The 24547-nt window shown below is 46.8% G+C and overlaps 1 protein-coding gene across 1 annotated transcript in view; it reads right to left on the bottom strand.

Annotated features, from left to right (window-relative positions):
* The window catches only part of LOC8038159 (egalitarian protein homolog), a 32858-nt gene extending 9111 nt beyond the window's left edge, over nucleotides 1-23747 (bottom strand). Inside the window, exons 1-6 of the mRNA XM_029976335.4 lie at nucleotides 23017-23747; nucleotides 12693-13020; nucleotides 11513-11746; nucleotides 8770-8985; nucleotides 7263-7343; nucleotides 4332-4576 (exon numbers count right to left, since the gene is read on the bottom strand). Of these exons, the coding sequence (XP_029832195.2) occupies nucleotides 4332-4576; nucleotides 7263-7343; nucleotides 8770-8985; nucleotides 11513-11746; nucleotides 12693-13020; nucleotides 23017-23495 (1583 nt within the window). The 5' untranslated portion in view covers nucleotides 23496-23747. The remainder of the gene's footprint in view (nucleotides 1-4331; nucleotides 4577-7262; nucleotides 7344-8769; nucleotides 8986-11512; nucleotides 11747-12692; nucleotides 13021-23016) is intronic.
* Between the last annotated feature and the right edge of the window lie 800 nt (nucleotides 23748-24547).

The following is a 24547-nucleotide window of genomic DNA, read 5'->3' as shown; positions in this document are numbered from 1 at the left end:
AGCGCGATATTGGCAGCGACGTGGGGACGGCAACACCCGACGTAGCGCGACCACAAATCTGGTTTTCCCACGGCCGTTGCTTTTAGGAGCGAGTGCTTCAGCTCACAAAGTAACTCCTACCGCGCAAAAACGTGGCTTCGTTTCGCAGTATAACGGCATGGCTGGTACCCGGCACGCTAGCACCGGAGCGTCCGCACGCACCCGCGTCTATCGTTGAAACTTTTTTAAAAAGACGCGAGACGAGACCCACGAGATGATGAGAGTGCGAAACGCAAGACGGCGGGAAAACTATGCAAGACCGGATGGACCACTGATGCAGGCTACTTTGTGCAGGGTGGCCGCTTGCACCCCATAACACACGCATGCTCAATTACGGTACTCAGTTTAGTTTCGGTTTTGAAAGACGACCGAAATTGGTCCTTTGGTGCAGGCTTTGCGCAGATTACCCATATTTTGGCAAAATGCAGCAGGATGTAGCAAGGCTAGCCCCTTGGCACAGTTTGGTGCAATTGGCGCAGCAATCCCGTCACTGTGTCAGCCACATAGGAAGGTGCAAACAACACAAGAGTGCGTCAGGTGATGGAGAGTTTCATCTACAGGAGCACCAACACACAAGAGTGTCAGCAAGATGGCTGCGCTTGCTTGCTGACACTCTCTCCATGGCCTTGCTTGCTATGGTCTGATGCAAGCGAGCAAGGTCTGTGGAGGATTTACATATAAAGCTATCGCTGTAAAAACTGCCGTAAAGTCCCGTAAGGGCACCCTCCCCTGAGAGATTGCCCATCCCATTTTTCTGGCTGAATATCCGTAACAAAAAAATTTCGACACAGCGCCCACTCTCCGATTCCTGTTGGACATCACATGATGTTAAATGAGAATCGCATCAACCGCTCAATCTGCAGGACCGGTACGTGTGACAAGCGGGTTTGCTGCAGGTCCCCGAGTTTTGTCCGCAATCTGCGTGCGTGATATACGTAGATTTCCGTAACATGCGAGTTCGTAGCGAGTTCCCGCATATTTTCTCTGCGATCTGCGCGTGCGATATCAGTTCCCGTGACACAAGTTTAGCCAATTTCCGCGCGTTTGTCACATCGTAAAACACGAATTTGCTGCATCCGCAGTCTCTGGTATCCTTTCCCATGACATAGGAGTCGTAGTGAATTCCCACGTGCTTATCACATTCTGAAACGCTAGTTCGCCATGTCCAATACCTGCGGTATCAGTTCCCGTGTCACATGGTTTGTAGCAGACTTGCACATGTTACTGAAAAATAGTAAGGAATTACATTTACAATTACTCAAGGATAAATTGTACTTTATTACAATTACAATTACCCTCCAATAAAAGTAGGTGACCGTTACTCCAAAAAGTAATCCGTTACTTTCGTGGCGTTACTTTCAACATTACTGCCCTCAAATAAGAAACAAAGGGAAGAGGGTTATTCAAGTTTTTATTGTTGCAACCTGTTCCATTTAATGACCTTCAGTATTTTGAGCAACAGCTGACTCTCAAAAGTCTCGCCACACATTTTGCGTTATTTCTTATTCAATATGTCGACCGCTACGCTGAAAACCCTTCGGACTGGAGTCCGAAGGGCATAAGAGTGCCATATTGTGCCTCACGAATGCTTTATGCTCTGCATTAAGATTTTTCAGCGAAGTAATGGAAGTACTATTTACCTCGAAGATAGAGCAAAGCTTCGTCGTTGCAGCCGTTGCCTGATATTCGAGAGTTTTAGTAGATCGTTCCGATACCTCCGATACCCCCGATAATGATATGATGAATGCGCAATGGCGGCGGCGGAGTATCGGATATTGTTATCGGACTGATCAAGACGATCTACTAAAAATCTCCATTGTCGAAATTGCGAACCTGTACAAGTCATCATACATCTAGCCAAAACTAAAATAAGAATTATGTCCATCTTACTATACCGGCATATATTGCCAGAAAACAGCAGAACATATTTGCAACAGTAAGGTGATAATTCAATAATAAATAAGGTTTGGCTCGATATTCTTCTTCCTTTGGTTCTGAACAGGTCGAGCCTCGGTTGAGACGTTGGTGAATAAAAAATGTTTCCAGTAAATAAATATAAGTAATAAAAAAAAATACACTCAAAACAACAATTAATTAGGACGGCGGTTAAAACAAGGAAATGTAAATGCACGTTTGCCGTGTGTACCTTTCTTGGTGCTATTCAAAAACGCACGGAGCACGAACCAACTGCAGTTTACTACGGTGTTCTTCAGATAGACGTCCGCTGATGCCACGGGCAGCGAAGGGCAGAGTACAAAGTAATCACTGCTATGGCCACACTAATGAGTTTCACTCTCTCCTCAAGCCAGAATATCAAGTCTACATCAGCCACCAATATGTTTTATTTGTAAAAATATCTGCTTGAGGTAAGATGCGTCCTGCTGGGGTCAGTATAGGAACAAGAAGAGAGGAAGACTATTACCATTTTCAAAGTGCTGGCAAAAAGCTGACTCACAAAAAGGGTGACTTAGATGCAGATAACCTGGCTGGAATTCACAAATAAAGTGGGCCAACCCTAGAAGTTGGACTACAAAAAATTAAGTAGCTTTTAAAACAGGGTCAAAATAGGTGAAAAAAACAGAAAAAAATACATCCCGTTTTGTAGGAGAAGATGATAAGTGTGCCGCAGCGAATGAGCATGCATGCTTGTTGCAATAACACCTTCACATATTATCAGATCTCTTTTAGTGAATTTTAGGGTAGACGGAGCATTTTCTTGTGTTGTCACATTATGAGAATGGTTGTAGTCACTATAACCGAAAAAGACATTTTCTCGTGTTGCCACATTATGAAAATGGTTGTAGTCACTATAACCGAGAAAGACATTTTCTCGTGTTGCCAGATTATGAAAATGGTTGTAGTCACTATAACCGAGAAAGACATTTTCTCGTGTTGCCACATTATGAAAATGGTTGTAGTCACCATAACCGAGAAAGACATTTTCTCGTGTTGCCACATTATGAAAATGGTTGTAGTCACTATAACCGAGAAAGACATTTTCTCGTGTTGCCACATTATGAAATTGCGACATTATGAAAATGGTTGTAGTCACTATAACCGAGAAAGACATTTTCTCGTGTTGCCACATTATGAAAATGGTTGTAGTCACTATGACCGAGAAAGACATTTTCTCGTGTTGCCACATTATGAAAATGGTTGTAGTCACTATAACCGAGAAAGACATTTTCTCGTGTTGCCACATTATGAAAATGGTTGTAGTCACTATAACCGAGAAAGACATTTTCTCGTGTTGCCACATTATGAAAATGGTTGTAGTCACTATAACCGAGAAAGACATTTTCTCGTGTTGCCACATTATGAAAATGGTTGTGGTCACTATAACCGAGAAAGACATTTTCTCGTGTTGCCACATTATGAAAATGGTTGTAGTCACTATAACCGAGAAAGACATTTTCTCGTGTTGTCACATGATGAAAATGGTTGTAGTCACTATAACCGAGAAAGACATTTTCTCGTGTTGCCACATTATGAAAATGGTTGTAGTCACTATAACCGAGAAAGACATTTTCTCGTGTTGCCACATTATGAAAATGGTTGTAGTCACTATAACCAAGGACATTGTTAATTCCTGTCTGTGCACTTATGCCTCGAGCTTCTTGATGAGGCATACAATCACTTGGTGTCCTCTCCCTGCCGTCAATGGCAAAAAAACAAAAAAAAAGTGACTAAAAAAAGCGGATATAACTTGCCCCCTCCCCCCCTTTTTTTTCTTTTTGTAGAAATGTTCATTCGAATTTTTTTACATTGTTGTGAGGGTCTAAAAAAAAATAGATTCAGGGGCCTGGTGTCGCAAAAAAAAAAAGAAGGCTTTGCGGAATTGAAGAGTGCCAAGCCTCCCTTTGCGCTGGTCAATTCGCTTGATAGTGTCACTGCACTCAAATTTAGTCCCCCCCCACCCCCCCTCTAAAAAACACAAAAGAACTTTCTTTAGAAAGGGAAGGGGGAAGGGTTTGGTCCTGAAAAAAAAAAAGTAACGAATTACAAGGAATCCGTTACGTAAAAAATGCAAAGGAATTACTTTAAAATTACTCTAAGAAAATATGTAATCAATCCGTTACTAAATTACTGATAAATGTAAGGGATTACAAGTAATTTCGCTACTTGTAACCGATTACGTACAAGTCTGGTTTGTAGCAGGTGCCCCTTGTGTTTATCATTAATTTTTGATAAAGTTCTTGCTGTCTCATCTCCAAAGATATACCACCTGATTTATCTCTTCATTTTGGGTGGATGCCCTTACGGGATTTTACGATAAGCAGACGAGGGCTCACCCGCGCAGGGCGTCGTGCACGGCGGGCAGGAGGCAGAAGACGTCGAAGGCGGCGTGGAACACCATGTCCTCGCTCAAGGGCCGCCGGCTCCAGAACTTCTGATCCCGGCGGTACAGACTTTTTACCTGCTCCCGCCGGGGGTTGGGCGGGCCCCCGTACAGGCCGCACAGTGTGCCCAGAGAGACGTTCTTCACCTTATGCACAGGCTTGCCCTGGTCCTGCTGCTGCAGTGTTGCATGTGCTGCCTGCAGAGAAGCAAAAGGTGTGTTGAGGGAGCAAGGGGGGGGGGGGGGGGGGGGTCGGTCTTGATCGCGGCATAAGACACCATTTAGGCAAGGACACACAGCACTGTGAATGCTGCAACGCGATCGACCAGATAAAGCCCTATCGTCGCGCACCCAAATAGCCTATGCTTACAGCATCTTAGCCAATCGAACGATGCAATTGTTAAAAAAGAAATAAGAAAAAAAGTGACTTGTTGTAATGGCACATTAGCGTGTGCTTTCCACCTGGCACGCCTGCTCCGACCTCGACGGATGCTGGCTTGAACATGACGCTAGAGAACTCTCCACTTGAATGTATTAATAAAACTGTTCTTGCTGCCAATTAAGAGCACGAAACTAGGGTCAATGACAAAGCTGTGTATAAGCAACACGCGTAGTGCCAGTGTCAAATTCTACGTGATGCGACCCAGCCACAAAACAACTTTAAAAACTAGCATGTCTCCCATGGAAAAGCACAGGCAACTGCGCCTCCGACAGGCTACCCCTAGTTGCTTCTCGAGGAGTCATCTGGGGGTGCTGCCTGCAACCAAGGCGAGGAGAGGTCTTTATCTGGCCACGGTGACGCACTTGGTGTTCCCACCCACCACACCGTGGCCTTGATTACTATCCAATGAGCGTATTGCACAAAGTGTTGTATGACAAGGAATGGAACATGTTTTGAAACGGACAAAGACAACACTGAAAGAGAAATGTTGATAGTACGGGGAAGGGGCCACGGCCAGGAGAAAGATAGTGGAGGTCGGAAAGCCTCCACATTTAAAACCCGACCTCGTATGCAGCATTTCAATTATTTAGCATATTTTTAATAATTTTTCAACAACTTGGATCACTTCTCTCTGTTGGCAAAAGCTCGGAGAAGTTCTGGCAGAAAGCTTAGAGAAGCTTTAGCACCACTAGATCGCCATAATTGGCGAGAGGTTAAGAAACCGGCAAAAGCTCCACCTTCAGCAGACGCTCACCGCCTTTCGGTGGGCTTTGGCTGCCTGTGCACGACGAAGAGTTATCATTGGCAGAAAACTCACTTTTGAGTAGGAGCATTTACAGGGTACTTGTGACCAATTATAGAATAGATTCCAATTTTGGGTAAACTACATCCAAAAAGTACTTGAAGCAAGGTACAAAGTAAATGAGAAATCATGTACTTCAATTAAATTATTAAATACACCAGGTGCATTGTACCTGAAGTAAAATACTATGCATAAACACAATGTACTTTCAAAGTAAAGTACATGTACATTTTAACACTATCTTTGGGTGCCCCTTTATTCTCTTATACAGCGTTTTTTAAAACTGGTATGGATTGCCTCAGGGGTAATCGGGGATGCGTCAGTTATTTTCGTAAATGGCGGCAAATATGACATAAAGTCAACTGGTCATGGAGTAATTATTTTCAGAAAGGGTGCCAAATTTGGAAGCCTCTTCGGCATATAGATAAAACAGTGCAAAGGAACACAAGAACAGGCAGAAGAAGAGACACAGACACAGCACTGACTCACTACTTAACTCTCTTTTTCGTATTCTTAAATCACATCAACATAATGGATGGCACATGACAGTGAAGATGTCCTACATGCTGGATTCTTCTTTTTATTTCTTTGTCTTTTTATGTTGATGTGATTTAGGAAGATGAAAAAGAGAGTAAGTCGCGAGTCAGCGCTGTGTCTGTGTCCCTCCCTCTACTTCTCCTTGTATTCGCTTGTGCTGTTTTATCTATATGTTTACAATGCACCACCGACTAGCCCACCTCCAAACATTACTGTCTCTTCGGCTTCTGAATTTATCTCCACTTGCACTGGCTTGCACCCAAGGGGGTTAAACGTACTAAGAGAAAGCATGCCGTCAGCCCCGTGGCTTCTGCAAGCAATCCTCTCGTGGAGGAGTGTCATCTTCTAATATTATTAACCTCCTCGCTCACGCCGACTGAGTGAGAATGTGAGAGTTTGCAACGCTGTGGGGAAGCTGCCCCCAGTACAAATGGAGGGATGCGTCGTCTGCTCGTGTTTCTGGTGAGAGTATGATAACCCCATCAGTATTTTTTCACAGTTGACAAAACATCATTTTGTGATACAAACATTATTGACACCAAATTTAGAGAATGCATTTCGAATTCGGGAGTTGTACTTTCCTGGGAAAATACCACAAAAAATACTTTAAGTAAGGTTCAAGTACATACTCAGAGTGTACTTCAAGTAAAGTACACGTTTTCAAACCCTACTTTAAGTACAACGTACTTCATTCTCATCGCTCTAAAGCCAGACGATTTAAAACTGCCACCAATTTGGACAAATCGGAAGCATATTGTTAGGATTTTGGACTTCACACGCATTTACCTCTTGTTAATAGTAAAGGCTGAAAACTTCAGAGTTCTCGGCTAAACATACTTTACTCCGTGTGCACTAATAACCTCAAGAACTCCTTGCTGTCTCGGTAAAGTAAACAACAAATAAGTACTAAACAAATAAGTTGGAACCAATCCGGCAACGAAACGATGCCGACTCTGTCAGTCACTCTAACTCTAGCAGAGGAGACTTTCCCCCTACGGCAGACAGACCAGGCCTCCAACTTAAACCAAGGGCCAACCCAGTTACAAATTTGGTTTCCTCCTCCTGCGGAAAAGGACAGAACGTCGACGGTTGTCTCTCCTCACCTGGGTGTCGAAGACGTTTTGGAGCCGGATGCCAAACTGGTAGAATAGGGCCGCACTGTCGTTCCTGCAGTCGTGCACCACCTGGCGACAGAAAAGGACGTTGGAGCGTCACGTTGCACGCGATGACAGATGTGACCCTGTCCTGCCCCCTTCGAGATCTCGTTTAGTTGTGAGGCGGCTCTTCGAACCTCTTTTAGGCAGGCCGTCACGTTGCACTGCGTGCGACCTCGAACTGGCCTTATTTGGAAAACGAGTAGGCTATGCGCGAAGAAGCAGGGCACTTCTGAACCACCATCCGGATCCACACGGCGCACTCCAATGTCCAATGAACGGTCGTGCTTCGTTCGTACAAAGAGTTCCGTTGCCACCAAAAAGTTTCCATAACGCAAGTCGTCCGAAATAATGAGAAAAAAAATTTTAAAATTTTCCAGTTTCTCCACAGAAAGGTTGTCTATGAAGTTGCGGGGCATTTACATTAACGAGACTTAACTGTATACAGGAAATGTCGACCAAAGTTTTCTGTAACAACAGCTCACAGCACAAAAAAAAAAGACTGCATCTCCACGTGGTGAATGATGTTGATTGGGGCGAAGCTCTGGTGGTGCTGATGATATTGATTTTGTTCATAGGTAGTGCTGATGGTGCCGATTTTTTTTCCATGTCAGAAAAAGAATGTGTGGTATGGAACGTGGTTATAGACGCATTTGAGCATTTGACCGCAGCGCCATCTCGTCTATAAATGTTGAGCCAATGCATGCAAAGTTTATTACGATTACTTACGCATTTCACCACAGCGCCCTCTCCTGTATACATGTTGAGCGGCTACATGCAACGTTTCATCCATGACATCCCCAGCTCTTGAGTTACTACCAACATCTCAGAGCCCCCAACTCGTCCCGCAGTCATGGCCGAGTGGTTAAGGCAATGGACTAGAAATCCATTGGGGTCTCCCCGCACAGGTTCGAATCCTGTCGACTGCGCAAACATTTTTTCTTTTTTTAAGAAGACAGATGGGATGGCAATCGATGTGAGCACAAACGCCGGACGGACAAGGCTAGACCCTAAGGAGCTTTGCCCCTAAAACAAGGAAGCTAGTTTTGAGTCTACACACTAATCATTCCAGTCAGAGTTCGGCGTTCTGATGTCCCCACGCACTCTCCCCTCCTCCTTTCCCTCACTTTCTCGCCATATATAAAATAGAGAGCAAAGGTTTAAAAGAGGGAGCAATTAAAACCAGAGTGCCTTTGAAATTTAATGGCAGACACCTCCTGCATGGATTACGTGTTCACATGCATGCGTGCGTTGATGCCTGGAAGGAAGACAGCAGGCGGGGAGGATAGACAAACCATGGAGGCGCTTCCAAACGACCAACAGATTCACTTCCTCCTCGCAGCTCGTATCGCAGGTGCTGCCAGTAAACCACGCGACTTTGATCGGGTCAGTTGGAAGCACTCCAAAGTCAAAGCACCTTGTATAAAAAGGCAGCGAGCACGGTGGGGAAGCCCACCTTGACGATGGTCTGGGATTCCAGGATTTCCTTGAGCTTTCCCTCGTCGAAGAGCTGGGGCGTGGACTGCACGTCGAAGAGGAACACCTCCCCCGCTGCCGTGGCGAGCTGCAGGAGGGTCAGGGGCCCCCTGGGCCCTAGGTTGACTCCCTCAGCGTCCAGGGCCAAGACGGGGCACTGGGACAGCCTCGACACCACCCCCTCACACTCCTTCACCTGCAGAGGGCCGGGACGTCTGCGTTAAAGGTCGATCCGCAGAATCGCCGTCTGCCGGTCAGAGAACCGGTTCCAAGTTTCCTTTTCTCCATTCTCTCTCGCACTGATCTCTCCTCCTCTCCCCAGAGGAGCTGGTGTACGAGCCACTACACACAGGAGGGAGGAGGGTCTCCCCCTCTCTCGAACGGAAAGGAAGAATTGAGGAAGTTTCCTCCTTTCTGGCTGCTTGTCGGCCTTTCAGGTCAGTTTGCGCAAGCAGCGCAGTGCTGAAGCGTTGCTGAAATTCACACCGAATTAAAGCCTGGTTCACACATGCGTCTCGCGGCTGAGATAATGCAGTCAGCACTGCATCAGTGCTGATCTGTGCCGAGTTCGTGCTGGGTTCGTGCTACATTGCATATGCTGTGGTGTATGTGTGATGAGGCCTTTAGTGCTGATTTATTGCAGTGTTTCCTCTTCTCGCTGCGGAGATTTCCTGCTCACAACCTGCAATACCATGAAGTAGCTCGCTGCGGCGAGATCAACTTTGTGGTATTGCATGCTGGCGACAGAAGCCCTCTCTGCGCCGAGTCAGATTCCGTCTATCGTCGCAGTGATATAACTTCGTTTGGAGACAGACAAGATTTATGCTATTGATGCAAGCTCGGTGCTTCGAAGATGTTTTCTGCACATACCATCAAACATGTCGATCTCTGATGGAATGTGTCACCGGAATCGTGAGCACCGGAATCATGAGCATCTAGTAGCACGTTAAGGCCCCTTCACACTCTTACAACCGAGGATGACCGAGAGAGATGAGACTTGTTGAAACCTCTTAAAATTTTTTAGGACGAGGGAACACACTGGCATTCTGGTGCCATCTATGCAGAGACCCCGAAACTGCATTTTACAACAGCGAAGGTTTTGAGGGATTTCCGAGGTCAAATGTGCGTAATGTCTATAAGTAAGGCTCGTTTATAACATTGACAAAAGTTTTTCGAGCGCCAAGAAAAAAAGGATAGTGCGCGAGAGAAATAGAAAATATGCCGGATCACCAAGTTTACGCTGCTACCCAATAGATGGCGCCAGTGTGTCCTCTCGTAAGAGGTTTAAAGGCACCCAGTTCTATGAGGTCGCAAGAGTATGAACGGGCCTTTAGAGTAAACGATGCGAGAGGGAGACATGGCAGCTCAGCATTGCCTCCGTCTTCTGCGACAGCTAGTTCTATACGGCCAACTCCAGGAATTCCTTTCGTCTGCTAAAGGTTGTTCAATGCAGCCAGTTACCAGAATTCCTTCTATCCACTACAGTTGATTTTTGACGGACAGTTCCCAGAACTTTTTTTGTCTGCTGCAGTTGGAGTCAGTTCCCGAAATTTCTTTCGATGCCAAGGAGTGCTGAAAGGTTCGCAAAAGTAGAGTAACTAAACTGCGGAGCCAGAGTATCACCTTCCTTCTCCTTTCGCCGCCAACTCCTCATTGGCGGAGAAGGGGTCACATGCACCGCAGTTGACTACAGCGCTTGCGGGGAAGCGGCCTTGCAAAGCACCGGGTTTGGGATTGGACATATTTTTCGCTCTACATTTGCAAAATGTAGATCTTTCACTGAAGTCTGACAAGCGGGAAGATCCGTGAACCTTCAGACATTGTGTGTGCCACCTAGACACGCATAATTGCGTTCTCTGCAGATGACACAACAACCAACGACACAGCGCGCACATGATTTCGACGAATTCTGGAGACACAACGGCGCATGCGCTTAGAGCAATGTTTGCACGGTCAGACATTGCTCTTGCATACAACAACCTTGCAAGAGCGATGATCGCTTCTCCCGCAGTACCTGAAGTAAAATGTTTGAGACCATCGCAATACTTTTGATATGGTCCTTCCCAGATGACTGAAGAAGAGAGAAAGCCAAGGGCGAAGTGCACGTGAGCATGGTGGCACGACGAAGGATTCGAGAAAACCAGTAAAGAAGCCTCGAGCTGCAAGGACGACCTATGTTGGGGGTGCACACCGAGAGGTTATGCTGCCTCCAAAGCGATCAAGGTGCCAAACCGTCCTAGACCGACTTGATTCCAAGGAAGGCAACCGGCAACAACTGTCGCCGCTGCGGCCCAGCCACCTTATCGCCAACCATCTCACCAACTGATTGACCAGCTTATCTACGGCACTATCCCGCCATCTCACGCGCATTCCATCTACCACACATCGCCATCTCTTCCGCATTTCATCATCTATCACGAAGTCATGACGCCAATCGTCAAAAGGACACTCAACCTTAAACCCCCGAGCACCAGTAAGCTTCAGTGTACTCCAGAGTCCAATAATGCTCAAATGCCCATTCTTTCCTACACTGATGTGTACATATAGCTCTGCATGTGTACTCTTCCCTTTCTTCTGTTTTCATTGAGTAGCAAATGCTTTCCGAACGCATCCAGGAGTCTTGTGTGATTCACTCCATCTATAATCACGAACAACGTCGCAAACGGAGCGTATACAGCTACTTTATGCAGAAGGTCTGCTACTATTCTAAGGTCACCACCCACCTTGGAGACAACCTTGACGCCCCTGAGCATCTCGGCCAGCGCCTGGTCTTGCTCCCTGGCCGAAGAGGCCCCCGCCACCCGCTGGTGGTCCATGGCCGAGTTGTCTGCCACTGCCTTGAGGATGTGCGACTTGAGCCGCTGCTGGATGCTGCCTGGTGCTCGGGACGGCGAGAGCGTGGGGGCAGGAGGCTCCGGGATTGGACGCTCCAGCAGCGTCACCACGTTGGCTTGGATCTGCGCAACAACGGACAAAGGACGGCTTCGGGAACTTGCACTTGATATGACGCGAGTGTCAAAGTTGCCGACCAGTTGCCTTCGCAAAGGTTTCATTTTGACACCAGCTTGATAGCATCCATCGAAAAGAATACAGAAATGAAACTTCAAATATACCTCTCACGTTCAGAAATAAGTTAGACACAACCAACAATATCGGCTAAAGACAACTGCACGCTTGTAATGGCAGGCTTAGTTTTTCATTCTAAACGGCCGATTCTGGAAAGCGCTCGAAGAGCAGCCAGCAGAGAGCGCGATGCGTCCCGGGAGATCCAACGCCTTCAGCGCACTCGGCACGTCACTTGTTCCTTCACGGGCAAGACTACGGCGGGGTTCGCGTGGTTAGGAGGTTTGCCACTTGGTGGCATTGACACAATACCACCTAGCCGTTGGAAATGTCCGATGGCCGATTTGGGTGCACGTGTATACATGAGGGGAGGCGAAGTGAGTCACATGCGGCTCAAAACTACACTGACCTTTTCCTCATCTCAGTATCACTCCCTCTCCCCGTCTTCCTTTTTATTCCCCAGCCGCCGGAGTTGAAAAGGTGTGGGAAAGAAGAGAAATCCGTTCGGCCAAGTATGACAGCCTCCGTGCGCTTGGAGCTCGGCGCCATACTTCCGCGGAGCGGCGCTGCTCTTTGGGTATGATTGATGTAACGACATTCCACGTACCTTTGGGAACATGCATCGGGTGAAATTTGGTAATTGCTTTATTCACTTTACAAAAAGTTTTTGTGTCATTTCAAAGACGAAAATTGGTGTTTCTGTGGTGTTGCCATGACATAGTTGACCAACTAAAACAGGCGCTAAAATTTTGTTTCAGTAGCCTGTTAGAGGTTGGTTTAGTTAAGCAGTGGCTCCATGTGAGTTCCAGACAATCCACGAGGAAGCCAAGCGGCACCCACCTGAAACCGATGAGTGTTCATCCGCAGGAACGCCGACAGGTCCTGAGAGCTCTGCACCATGCGCGAGTATGTGTCGCGGCTAAAGCGCGACGTCAAGTGGGCGAACAGGGCGTCCAGGGTTGCCGAGCCTCCCCGCGACCGCAGGTATCCCTCGAAGATGCTTGTCAGCTGGTCCCGGAGGTTCGAGTCCAGGGGCGCCTCTTCGGCCATCTTGACCACCACCTGCCCGTCCCCCAGGGCGGCGCTCTGGAGCACGCTCCGGAGCACCACATACTCCTCCTTGACCACGAAGACGTCCGAGTGCTTCGCCAGGAAGTCCCGGAACTCCCTGTGTGCCGGGCAGGGTGGTAAGGACGCGAGAGGGAATGCAGGGGGTCGTAAACGCTAAGGTTGGGGGTTTTGAGAGAAAGAAGGAAAAAGATTGAGGTACACCTAAGCATTTCTTATGAGTTGTGAATGCAAAAGCATGCAAGCCGCTCGTCCGCTCCCTTTTTCGTCTGCTGCATACTTTTTGTCGCCGATCAGCGCATGTGCTCCCCTGGGCGTGCTGACCTTGGGGTGAGCGGTTGTGGAAACTGATGAGGGCAGCGGCCAATGGGAGTCCCGTCGACGCGCGCCAGCCAATGGAACCGAAGGCGAAATTTATCAGCTTTACTTCGCTCCTTTGGGATCGCGAAAACTAGGTGCCATTTTCGCGCTTCAAACTGATGACATCAGCTCGCTCCATGAGACGGTTAATGCTTTCGCATTAAAATTGAGTGACAGAGAGAGGTTCATTAAGAAAAGACAGAGAGAATAAACCTAAATGTAGGTTCTGGCTGGCTACTCTGTACTGGGGAGAGGGGAAGGGGTAAGGAAAGATATAGTGATGAGAAATAAAAATGGGGTGAAATTGTGAATGAGGGTGAATATGGTAATGGGAAGACCGTTCAAAGTCTTGCAGAAGTATCTTTAGGCATTTACAAAGCGGCCGACAATTCCGTATTTGTGAGGAACACAGCCAAGGCCTTCGTGGCCTTTATTAATTTGTTGGTTGTGTCCCAGGCACCAAGTACTTTCGAAGAGCGAAAAGACCACGAGTTCATTGGCATTAATGTCCATGTCAGCACTTGTCGTTCCTCGTTGGAGTGGCAGAATAGCAGGAAAAAAGCCGACGGCAGGTTAGACACGTTTGTTTTGCTACAATGCGTTAAATTGCCAATTACTTGTAAACATTATTTAAAAATTTTTTTTTAGAAGGTGTATTGACGAAAAAGGGTGCACGTTTTGTTCATTGCAGAAATAAAGTGCACCTCGGCGAATGCTCAGTCTCCGCCCAGTAGTGATAGCTGTCCGGGACAGATGCCAAATTTTTGGAACTAACCGTTATCTTATTCAAAAGTTACGAGTGATTTTCTGAAAATTTCAATGGGAAAATGGGGCCAGTTTTTCGGTAGCTGATGCCTTTTCGATCCATGTATTCATGGGCTTTGTCAAATAGATTTGTACCATGAAGCAAATCTGTTCATCCTTTTTTTTAAATATCTGAAGCATGTATGGGCACACTGAAAAAGACATGCGTGAACTCACCGCTCCTATTTCAGCACCATAGTTATAACCAAAAGAGAGGATATACTGCAAATAATTTTATTTTTGCGGGCTCAATATTTCGCGAATGAGGGTGGTATGCTATGTATTTGCTACCATTAGAAAACAAACATACTCGCAGGACCTATCTTTCGTGAATCATAGGCGATCAGTCAGATTCGCGAAAATGAGGTCCTAACACAAATCCAATTATTTACAGTAGTTAGTATACCATAATATCTTAAGAGATGGCCCATCCTCAAAGATTGCACTAAATTGCATCAAAGTTAAACAGGAAACAACTTAAAACAAAAGAAAAAAATTCCTAAAGTTGCATACTTTGGATAAAGGCGATCTGCACTACAGGGTAGCCAATAGGAGTTTTGAAAATGGTAACGACCCCTTCGTGGGCAACTTAGAAGTCAAATGCACAAAAAGAGTGCTCCCTTTGCCATTCATCTAATATGATAGGCACGGCAGAGAGTACAGGGCAGCTGATATGGGCACGGGTAGATGTGGAACAAAGTTAGCCATTTTGAAACATGGAATGCCTAATAATGGAAGCAAATACTCCCAGAAATTTGTCTGTCTGTATACACTCCATGGCAGGGCATGGCAGCACAAGTGGTTTGGTCACCATGGCGACATATGCAAGACAATGAACACAAAACCCAGAAGCCTTCAGTCAGCAGCCTGACGTTCTTATCCTGTGGCGGCTAAGCGGTATGCCCTACATCTCCTTCGACGGTTATCACATGCCAACACCCCTTGTATGCATAGTGATGTTGTAGAAGAGAGTGATGGCATTAAATGAATAACATGTTGTTTTTCACCCTCCTAAAAGACTATGATGTCCTCAGAAAAATTTAAATGACAGCCTCCTAAAAACTGCATCCCATGCAGTTTGAATATAGAGATCGCTAACCTTCTCAAAAATCTTTTTTTTTTCTTTTAAATTGCACATTGAGAGTTAGCTTAGCCTCGTTTTCTGCCCGATCTGACTTTTTGGGGGCTGGGCCATCTCTCAAAATATCACAAAAAAAAAAAGAAAAATGTTCAGCCTTTTTACTGTTGTGAAGAAGGATGACCAGCGGAGCTGTACTCCATACACTGAGTGCTTCTTCTTCGTCGTCTGTTTTTCGCGCTGTTTCCTACGATGAATTCCCAACAACGCGCCCAACTATCCATTTTTCTATTATAGCTGGAAAGGTTGCCGCCATCTATGAGCCACGGCGGAAACCATACTGGTTGTCTTTTTGCCGCCGTCGCTTATAGATGGCGGTAGCTGTCCAGGTAGGTTTGTGTCGACATACAAGGACACGATCCTGGGGAACCTAGCCCTTAACAACTCCGCTGAAAAAAAAAAAAAAGATTACTTATTTTTTAAAGGGGCCCTGCAATCATATTTAAGCGTTTACTATTTTTGCGGTTTCCACATCTCTTGGGGCTCGGGCAAGCCAGCGGGCACGGAGAGAGTAACTATATATCAGTGCGTCATATTTTAACCGGATGACGCGGAAACCTCCTCCACCTATGGGAGCGACCTGCGGTGCCAAAAGCGCGCGATATGTGAAGTCTTTGGTCCTGGCCTTACTACTGGTCAGAGCCACTAAAAGCTTCTTTTTAGTCAAAATAAAAAATATAAGTGGCACAAACCGTTTCAATTATGTATGAAAGTAGTTTTTGTTCAATATTTAAGATCAGAAAAGAAACAAATGCAGTTTATAAAGTATGGAAACAAGAAATGACTCATCGACATACCCGCCACCAAGCAGTAGAAAAGACGGCGCATACTAGAAAGGGGTAGTGGGATCAGGCACCGACGAGCGGCGAGCGTAGAAAGGTCCTTGATATATGCGTGGCGCTGCGGTCGTATACGGGCTCGAGGATCCGACCGGTTAAGAAGGCCTTCGGCGAGCAGGTTTGGCTTGAGGTTTGGCCGTTTGGCGGTATGGCAGCACGAAGTGGCTTGCGTTCTGGACTGATCTTTACACCGTGTTGCAATTCGAGCCGCCCTGGCTGCCCGCTTCGTACAGCCCATCCAGAACATGCTTTAGTGGCGCCCTTTCGAGCCATCGACACGGAGTGTGGCAGCCGTGAGCGCTCGCTGAGCTCACTACCCCTCCTCTAGTTCACGGCCACTCAAGTGACCAAGGACGTGAAAAAGGAGTTTATTTTTTGCTTGTTTTTGTAATTATAATTTGCCTATAGCTTTTAAAATAAAGCAAAATTCGAGAAAAGCAAAGTTCCATTAAGTTACTACGTCCAGTGCACTCAGGTGCGGTGCAAATTAAAAACCAGTAAAGAAGTCCTTGCAGGGCAACTTTAAGAAACACCCGGGGAAACTAAAGCCAGCTGTGGAGTGTTGGGGCACAGCAACGGGCGATTCCAAACAAAAACATCTCCATACCGACGGCCTTGCCGTGCTGGTAAGAACACAATGCCCGCAAACGTATGCATGCCCATTGAAACGAAAGAAAGCGCCCCAGAAAAGAAGCACCCCTTTGGTGACATTCCCAATCCGAGCTGCGACCCACTTGCCAAGTGCCTGCCGTTCAAGAGCCGTCGTGCGTCGTGATAACTGCGCTGCGGACAGAAAGCCGCGATAGAGACGATCTGATTGACAACAGACTTCCCTCCGTCCTCCTCCCGTGTTCTTTGCCCCAAGCTCGGGCGACGACAATGAGGTGCTGGAGATTTCCACGAACGCCTTCGTCCGCTAACATGTAAACACGTGAAGAGCGGGTAAAGACAATGAGGCTACTCGGGGCGTAATCTACAGCGCTTTCTGGGTACCACAGACAGAACGCAAGTGTATTTTGAATGTTAGAGAAGTGCTTCGTGCACGACCGCTCAAAATTTTGTCGAGTAACCAAGGGTGGCCCTGCCACAACAAAAGGCACGGCAGCAAAACGCTGAGCGCCCATCGAATTGCTGCGAGATAATCATGCAAAAATAGGGACGGGCGCTTGTTACCTCTGAGAGCAGTAGAGCAGAAGGGGCACACGATAGGCTGTGCCCTTGTTTGATCAGACGGAACACTACAGTCATGTTCAATCAATACAGACCACGTTAGCGTATATACCCTGCTACATAGACAAAGGATTCTGGGACAAACTGGGTAGAAACATGCTTTTATCTCTCATTATGGATAACTCACATCAAGGACGGTTTTTTGGGGGGATGGATGTGTACATGTTAACGAGACACCGGTGTATAGCAATAAAGAAGTCTGCCAAAACCCCTCATTTATAAAGGAGACAAGCCACTCTCCTCAAGCCTGCCTCGTGCAGGCGCTCTCGCATCAAGCTTCACCGCTTTGTGCCAGCGCTCTCCCGTCAAGCTTCACCGCTTCGCACTGGTGCATGCGCATAAAGCTTCACCACCTTGCACCAGTTTCTTAAAGAAGCGGCCGACGAGGAAGAATACTTGGGTTAGCTTGGAGGGCTTAGAAGTTTACTGAGGCAGGCGCTTGATAAACCCTCTGATTATACTTTAAGTGCCTTAAAAGTAGGGGTCGGTGCTTCTTGCAATGTCAGTGCATGCTCAATACTGTATGAGAGAAAAATTTCTTTTCACATCTTATTTGTTTGCATCGTTTTGCATTGCCCAGAGGGCATTATGACAGCAATGAACAAGGCGCATTATCATTCTGTAGTAAATACATTGTGTACAATTAGAAAAGCATGTGAGGCATAGCCGCTGTTAGCCCTGGAATAATGGAGAATTGTTTTAGTTTTACCACCTCTGGTGCAAGCTCTCTGCTCCAAACGGTGTTTCGACGCATTGCAATGAGGTGTCCTGGGGTGCAGAGCAATGTCAGTCTGAATATACAGCATCATGGTTTACGTGTCTGCAGGCGTTTCGATACCCCTCGATCCGTTTCAGGACATAGACGCCAGGATGTGTCAGTTTGTGCTGTGCAATCCACCACTTTCGGAAGAACTAGTGCCTCCTGTACTTGGCTTGAAGATTTCTTGGTAGGGAACCTCAAGGAAACAAGGGGCACCATAAGAAAAGGCATGAAAAAAGCCTTTTTGTACAAACTTGGGGACGAAAGGTGAGTAACAAAGAGCACAAAAGTGATGCTTCAGGAGCTCCATCTAGGTCACCATAGCTCAATAGAACCAAAAGAATCTAGCTTCATTGTTGGAAGGAATGTTTGTGCATTCTTTTCAGCAACTCAAGGTTGCTCACCTCTCAGTTTTCCACAAAATGTACTACAATCATTCTACACTCCACAACACTCTACTACAATCCCCCTTCAGGTCATCTGCCCGACACAGCAATTCCCAAACAATCGCCCGTTCATCAAGTACTACAGATGCATTTAATCGCTCCTTTTTTCCCCAGACGATCGTTGATTACAACGACCTGCCCCATTCCGTTAAATCAATTGAGAGCCCCAGTGCTTTTCGCACGGGACTAGCGGCCCGTATCTTTTAAAAGGATACTTCAACGAAATTTGAAATATACTCATCCTGTTCAGAAATAGGCTGAATATGATCCACAATATCCGTAAATGACAATCGCACATTTGCATTTTGAGCCTGATGACTGTATTGTTCGCTATAAACGGCCGACTCTGGCAACTGCTCGAAGAGCAGCCAGTGGAGAGCACGCCACGTCCGCAGCAACCGTGACGAAGTTTGTCTCGGGACCCTACGTCGGACGCAGTGGACGCTGCGAGCTATACCAGCCAATCCCACTCTGTGAACGTAGCCCGTGATACACTTTCTGCGCGTCACTCTGCCACCTCTCTAAGGTCACATGACAGCCTTGGATAGGCCCCGATGGCTCGGAGGATCCACTGAAAGCAGCCGAAGCACACCAGCGATTGGGCCACCGCAAGTAACCCCAAAGCAGCCTTTGTAAGAATTTTAAATGACGGGTTAATCTTCTATTATCTTGTAGAGGGACAACAGCGACTTCTGGGACACACAAAATAGAGTCTCAGGGAGAAGAGAGCTCCTCCTTCAGCCCTTCTCTCATCGTGGCCGGAGGAGAGACAGTTATCATCACTACCTGTCAAGGTTCCTAGACGGACATTAAAAATGAATTAGCGACATCCACCAGGTGCTCTTTGCTAATCGTTTAATTTGTTTTAAAATTCCTTTGTGTCATTTTGCAACAAGGGATTGGTGTTTCCGATGTGATAATGCTCCCTTGAACAGGAAATGACCAACAAATAAATGTCAAAATTTCGTTGTAGTATCACTTTAAATCGCAAAGCACAATCTCAATAACACATGTCTCACTCTCAAATGTTTTTCTCATTACTTTCTTTTTCTACTGGGTGTTATTACGTTGAGATTTACTCTATGTACCTTTACTCACCTGAACAGTGTTGTGTCTTGACTGTATAACCCCCACCATGTATCTCCCTCCCCCTTTTCCTCACTTATGTGATGCCGCCGAGGGCCTTTTGCCCTTTCCGTAACATGAAGAAAAGTGGCGATTTTTGAGGGATGAACGGAATGTTTTCTTTTTTTATTTTAAGAGCTACACAGCAATGACTAATTATGATACATACAAATGTAACCAATAATCTGTCCTTTAGAAAAAAAAAGGTTCGCATTAATGTCTGCAAAAAGTTTAAACGCTGAACTTGGAATTTGTGCAAGAATGAAAACAGTCTAAACATACTCGGCTATATTAAAAAATAGCATGATTTTTCTTTTTTAATCGTAAATATAGAAGGTGTGCCCCATACACACCACTACCACTTCTGTAAATTAGAGTGCTCTAGCTGATACTGTCTTTTTTTGGTTCATCGACAAGTGTGCTTCCGTAAAGTCATGCCATTAAGAGGCACTGTTGCACGTGGGGGAACATGTCATCCAGAACACTTTTTTTTTTTTTCTTTTGGACACAAAATTTTGATTTGTTATAGCACTGCTCTAACATCTCCTCTACTGTTTTTATGGCTTGCAGCACACATGAAATGTGTGCCCCAACCAATGGCTAGGGATTTCTTCTTTTTTTTGAGGGGGGGGGGGGCTAAAGTTTTATAAGCTCCTCCCCTACGCCACTGGCCCCGGCTCAGGACAGCCTAGAAAGCTGGAACGACGCTCTCCAACGAGCATATGTCGATATTCTGCGCCTCGAAGATGAAACGCAGCTGTAGGAGCTCAAATCAAATAATCCAACATCATCCACAGTCCTCACTGCTGCTGTCATCCAAAGAACAAGCAGCAGAAGCAATTAGATTGTGCGACTAAGGCTGTCTTCGTAGCGGTCTCCAATGTCAGAAGGACGCCATGTTTGACAAGTACCACCGCCGTGCAGATTTACCTCCGATAGCTCACCGGCTCGAGAGAAAGCGCAAAACGAATTGGAAACCAAATCGCTAGTTCTTCGACTATCCACGAGATGTTGCAATGTATTCGGTAATGTTCTGCATGCTCCTCCTTGCTTCTGCAGCATCTACTACATGAGACTGAAGAGAAGGAAAGAGAGAGTGAAAGGGAGAGAGTTGCTCGCATGCCCTCGCCCGCCTGCGTGCATTTCCTCCGTCACCTGTGGTCTGCTACAGCCGGCTCAATACAGGATGCTCCCAGCAATCTTTTTGCTGCATCGGAGAGTGCGGCAGATTTTGCAAAAGGTCTATTCTATGGTCTGGTACTGGTAAATGGTGGCTCGGTGCTAATTAATTCCAGCCCCATTGAACTGTTATTGAGAAGCAATGGTGTAGCAAGGAGATATTTTCTTACTTGGGGGGGGGGGGGGGGCTTGCTTTTATTTTTGCATGTACAGTTTGATCTACTTACAACGATACCACATATAACGATGTATTACTTATAACTATCAGTGTCTAGAATTTCTAGCCTAGAAACGATCAGATTCTAGTCTAGATACAATGAAGATCAGTTATAATGATTGAAATTTTGAGTTTTCTTTATTAGTGGATTGCACTGTAGTAGTCTATGTGCTGTACAATTCACAGATATGGACACAGCCAACCCCAACACTCCCTCCCCCCCCCCCCCCCCACACACACACTAATCATTCAATATTTGTCAAAAATAAAGTGATTTTGGGGTTGGGGGGGAGGAGTTAACCCCCCAAGCCACACCCCTGTGCTGAGAAGACGAAAGATCATAGGTGGTGATAATGTTGAGTTCTTTACTCTTCAGTTTAAACTCAGCATCCAATGACTAAGCCAGTTCTGAAACTGGGTTCCTGGGAACACGAAGAACCCTGGTGGGTTCCCTGAGCTGGTAAACTTTCTCAACCGTCCCAGCCCCTTAGTGAAATGTCTTCCCAGTTCAAGCGCTATTTTAATAGATGTAAGGCTTCCGTCAATGCATAACAGTGATCTAAACATCCCCCACGGTCTGTGTCAGGTTAAGTGAAGCGAAGCAGGATAGCCTCCCCCTCAGAGCCTTTTCACTTCAGCAGAGCAAACACTGAAGAGGTGTGAAAGGAGGCAAGTTCGTTCACCTCCTCTCCAGCATTCAGTCTGCTAAAGTGAAAGAGGGGAGGGCCTTGTATTTGGAGCTTGTTGCAAGCTCTGCAGGTTCCTGAAATGCTTTACTGGATCAATGCTGAGACACCGAGGGGTTCTTTTGGCCATGTCAAGGCAGGTAATGGTACCTCGGGATTGAAATGTGCAAGGACCCCCTGGACTAGGCTAAAGTATGAGGCACAAGAATGACACAAGTGTGCCTGGAGGATTCCACGATCAAACGTGGCAGGTCTTCGGACGATATCTAAGGTCGCACTTGCGAGTATCGCGAATAATCGCATCAAACGCGTTATCTAGCGATGTGCCGCCATCAAAAAGAAAAAAAGGAAAGGTGCCTGTTGGGAATCAATGACCTCTCCACGCAACCAGATACGAGCGCCTAGCGACGCTTCGACTAGTGACACGCCTCCGTGTCGCCCCGAAGCAGCGCTTCTACCCAACTATTCCAAGCCCAAAAAGTAACCTACTCCCAAAAGATAAACATGGAAGAAAAAAACGCACCAAGGTAGTAATCACCGAAGCGAGGCGCGAGCCGCCTTCAAAACTGACGGTGTATCCCCGTCAACGAAAAGACAGGCGGCGACAGAAAAAAAAAGAAAAGGAATAATAAACGCCAAGGCCGGAATGCTTGCTGTGCGGCATGACATGCCGACGAGGCCAGGCATTGGGCAAACTTATAACCTTATGCTAGTTACGCTGTAACTCAAAACAAGTCGGTGTTGAGCGAGGTTTGTAGCGACATTTGATTACACGGAAACAACGGAGAAAAAAAATAGTCTGGAAGTTCGGCATAGAAAAACTAAGAAGATACATGTGTGCGCGTTTACGTAGGAAGTCGTCCCAGCGGAATTGCACCAATCAGAAGGGCGTTTACGGCTAGGCCAAGGTTAGGCGAACGGGTGTTCGACGACGAAGAGACGAGCGTGTTAGTGGAGAAAACAAAACAAAAAACAGAAAAAGTAGGGGGAAAAAATTGGGATACACTGCGAGCTGCTGCGGGTCCCTCCGTACATCACGAAGCAGGCACGTTTCTTTCGAAGGAATGAGCTACGAGCATGCAGTCGTGATTAGGCCGTTGGTCGCGGTTTTGAGGTGCTCTCGAGTCGTCAGACGAACTAGGTTCGTAGGAAAAAAAGAAAAGAATGGCAAAAAGAAAAAAAAAAGCGAGAAAGAAGAGAGAGCTCGGGGGAGGGGCCGGAGAGGCCGCTTCTCTACCGAACTTTGGCAGAAAGAAAGTAGACAGGAACAACAAAAAAGTCGGTAATGAGCACGAAAACGAAGACACCTTACCTCCCGTGCTGGCCGGAAACGTGCCGAATCTCGGGTGTAGCCTGCGATCGGTGTCCCAGAAGCGACTTGATCGGCACCTCCGCGTTGCCGTACTGCTCCAGTTTGGTCCGGAAGTAGTCTATAGCCTCCTGAACGTAGTCCCGCTGCGGCGTGTTTCCCGACGAGTCCCCGCCGAAGCTGGTGACCGACACTTGGTCGCCGTCGATGGTGAAGAGGGACGGGTACTGGCCGAGAAATTTGCGCAGACCGGACTGACTGCCGCCGGCAATCTGCCGCATTTCCTTGGTGAATCCCTTGGTTCCAAACTGGCACGACAGATCATGTAAGGTTCGAGGCTGTCCTTTGTCCATGAGGCGGTCGAGAAAGAACATGAGCGTCAGGTTCTTGGTGTGGTCGTAGTCTTTGCTGTCCATGTTGACGATGGTCGAAGGTGCGTCCACGTCGGATTGTAGCCGTCGGGCGAAGTCGTCGACGATCATCCGGTGCTGCCTCGTCGTTGCGGGTGTGGTGGTGGGTTCGGGTTGGGATTTTGGGCGTCCTGATTCACATTATGCGGTTTCGGTGTTAATTTTCGAATGGGTTTCTTTTTTGGTTGCGCCAGATTGGCAGGGGGGCCCTATCAGCTGACGAAGCACCACATAGTCAAGACGTCGCCATCTTGCTTGCGAGCTCTCGGCGACATCACGTGACCTAAATAGCTTTAGCGCCCGCGCCGCTCCCGGCGGGTGCTATGTGAAACTGTTCTTGCGCGAAATTCGGAGTGAGGACGTTCACTCGTGCCAGGACTACAGTTTTCCGAAGTTCGCCCAAATCGACGGATTTGTTTTTTTGATCCGGTAACGTGAACTCCCCTTCTCTTTTTCTGCCTCCGTGTTTTCTACCATCCCCGAATGGCTTCTCCAAGCTTCTCGCGCTTGTTGTACAGAATTGTAAGCTAAGGACAGCTAATGCAAATTTCCCGTGCCTGTTTGGCGTGACATCGCTTTCCCTGAGGGGGCCCTGAGGGAGGGAGGGGGGGGGGGGGGCTTTAGCAGCACAAGTAAATGGGAGAGGGTTGCACGGGTTGCACGATGCCCCATAGGAGGAGTAGGAGAAAGTAGCAGAGGTGGAGAGGGTAGAGTTATCCTCTCTACATATGCACCCGTAAGTCTATGCATGTGCTCCTTCTGGCCCTTCTGGTATTATTATTTTTCATACTCTCAATTCTTAATGCCCGGAGGCATTACAGCGAGGAGTGGCTGTAGCAGATGAATTCGTTGCAATGTTTCTTGAAGTGGTGGCTTCAGAGACGGCAGAGATGGAGGGTAGGTAGGTGGTTCCAATCGTTTAATGTTCTCGGCATAGAAGCCAATTTGAATTTTTCAACTAAACATATTTTTCTGAACGTGCACAAGAAACTGAGCTTAAAGCAGCAAGTAAATAAAATAAAAGGTTTGATATAATTTATAAAAATACGGCATAGCCGAAACCGAAACTAACCTGCAACTTCACTGGTTCGTAGCGCAGTGTAACGTAAGAACACTGCTCCATT

Source organism: Ixodes scapularis, unplaced genomic scaffold (assembly GCF_016920785.2).
Source record: "Ixodes scapularis isolate PalLabHiFi unplaced genomic scaffold, ASM1692078v2 PGA_scaffold8__174_contigs__length_109621045, whole genome shotgun sequence".
Classification (NCBI taxonomy): domain Eukaryota; kingdom Metazoa; phylum Arthropoda; class Arachnida; order Ixodida; family Ixodidae; genus Ixodes; species Ixodes scapularis.
The sequence above is the reverse complement of the archived record's forward strand: the minus strand, read 5'-3'. Positions and strand labels throughout refer to the sequence as shown.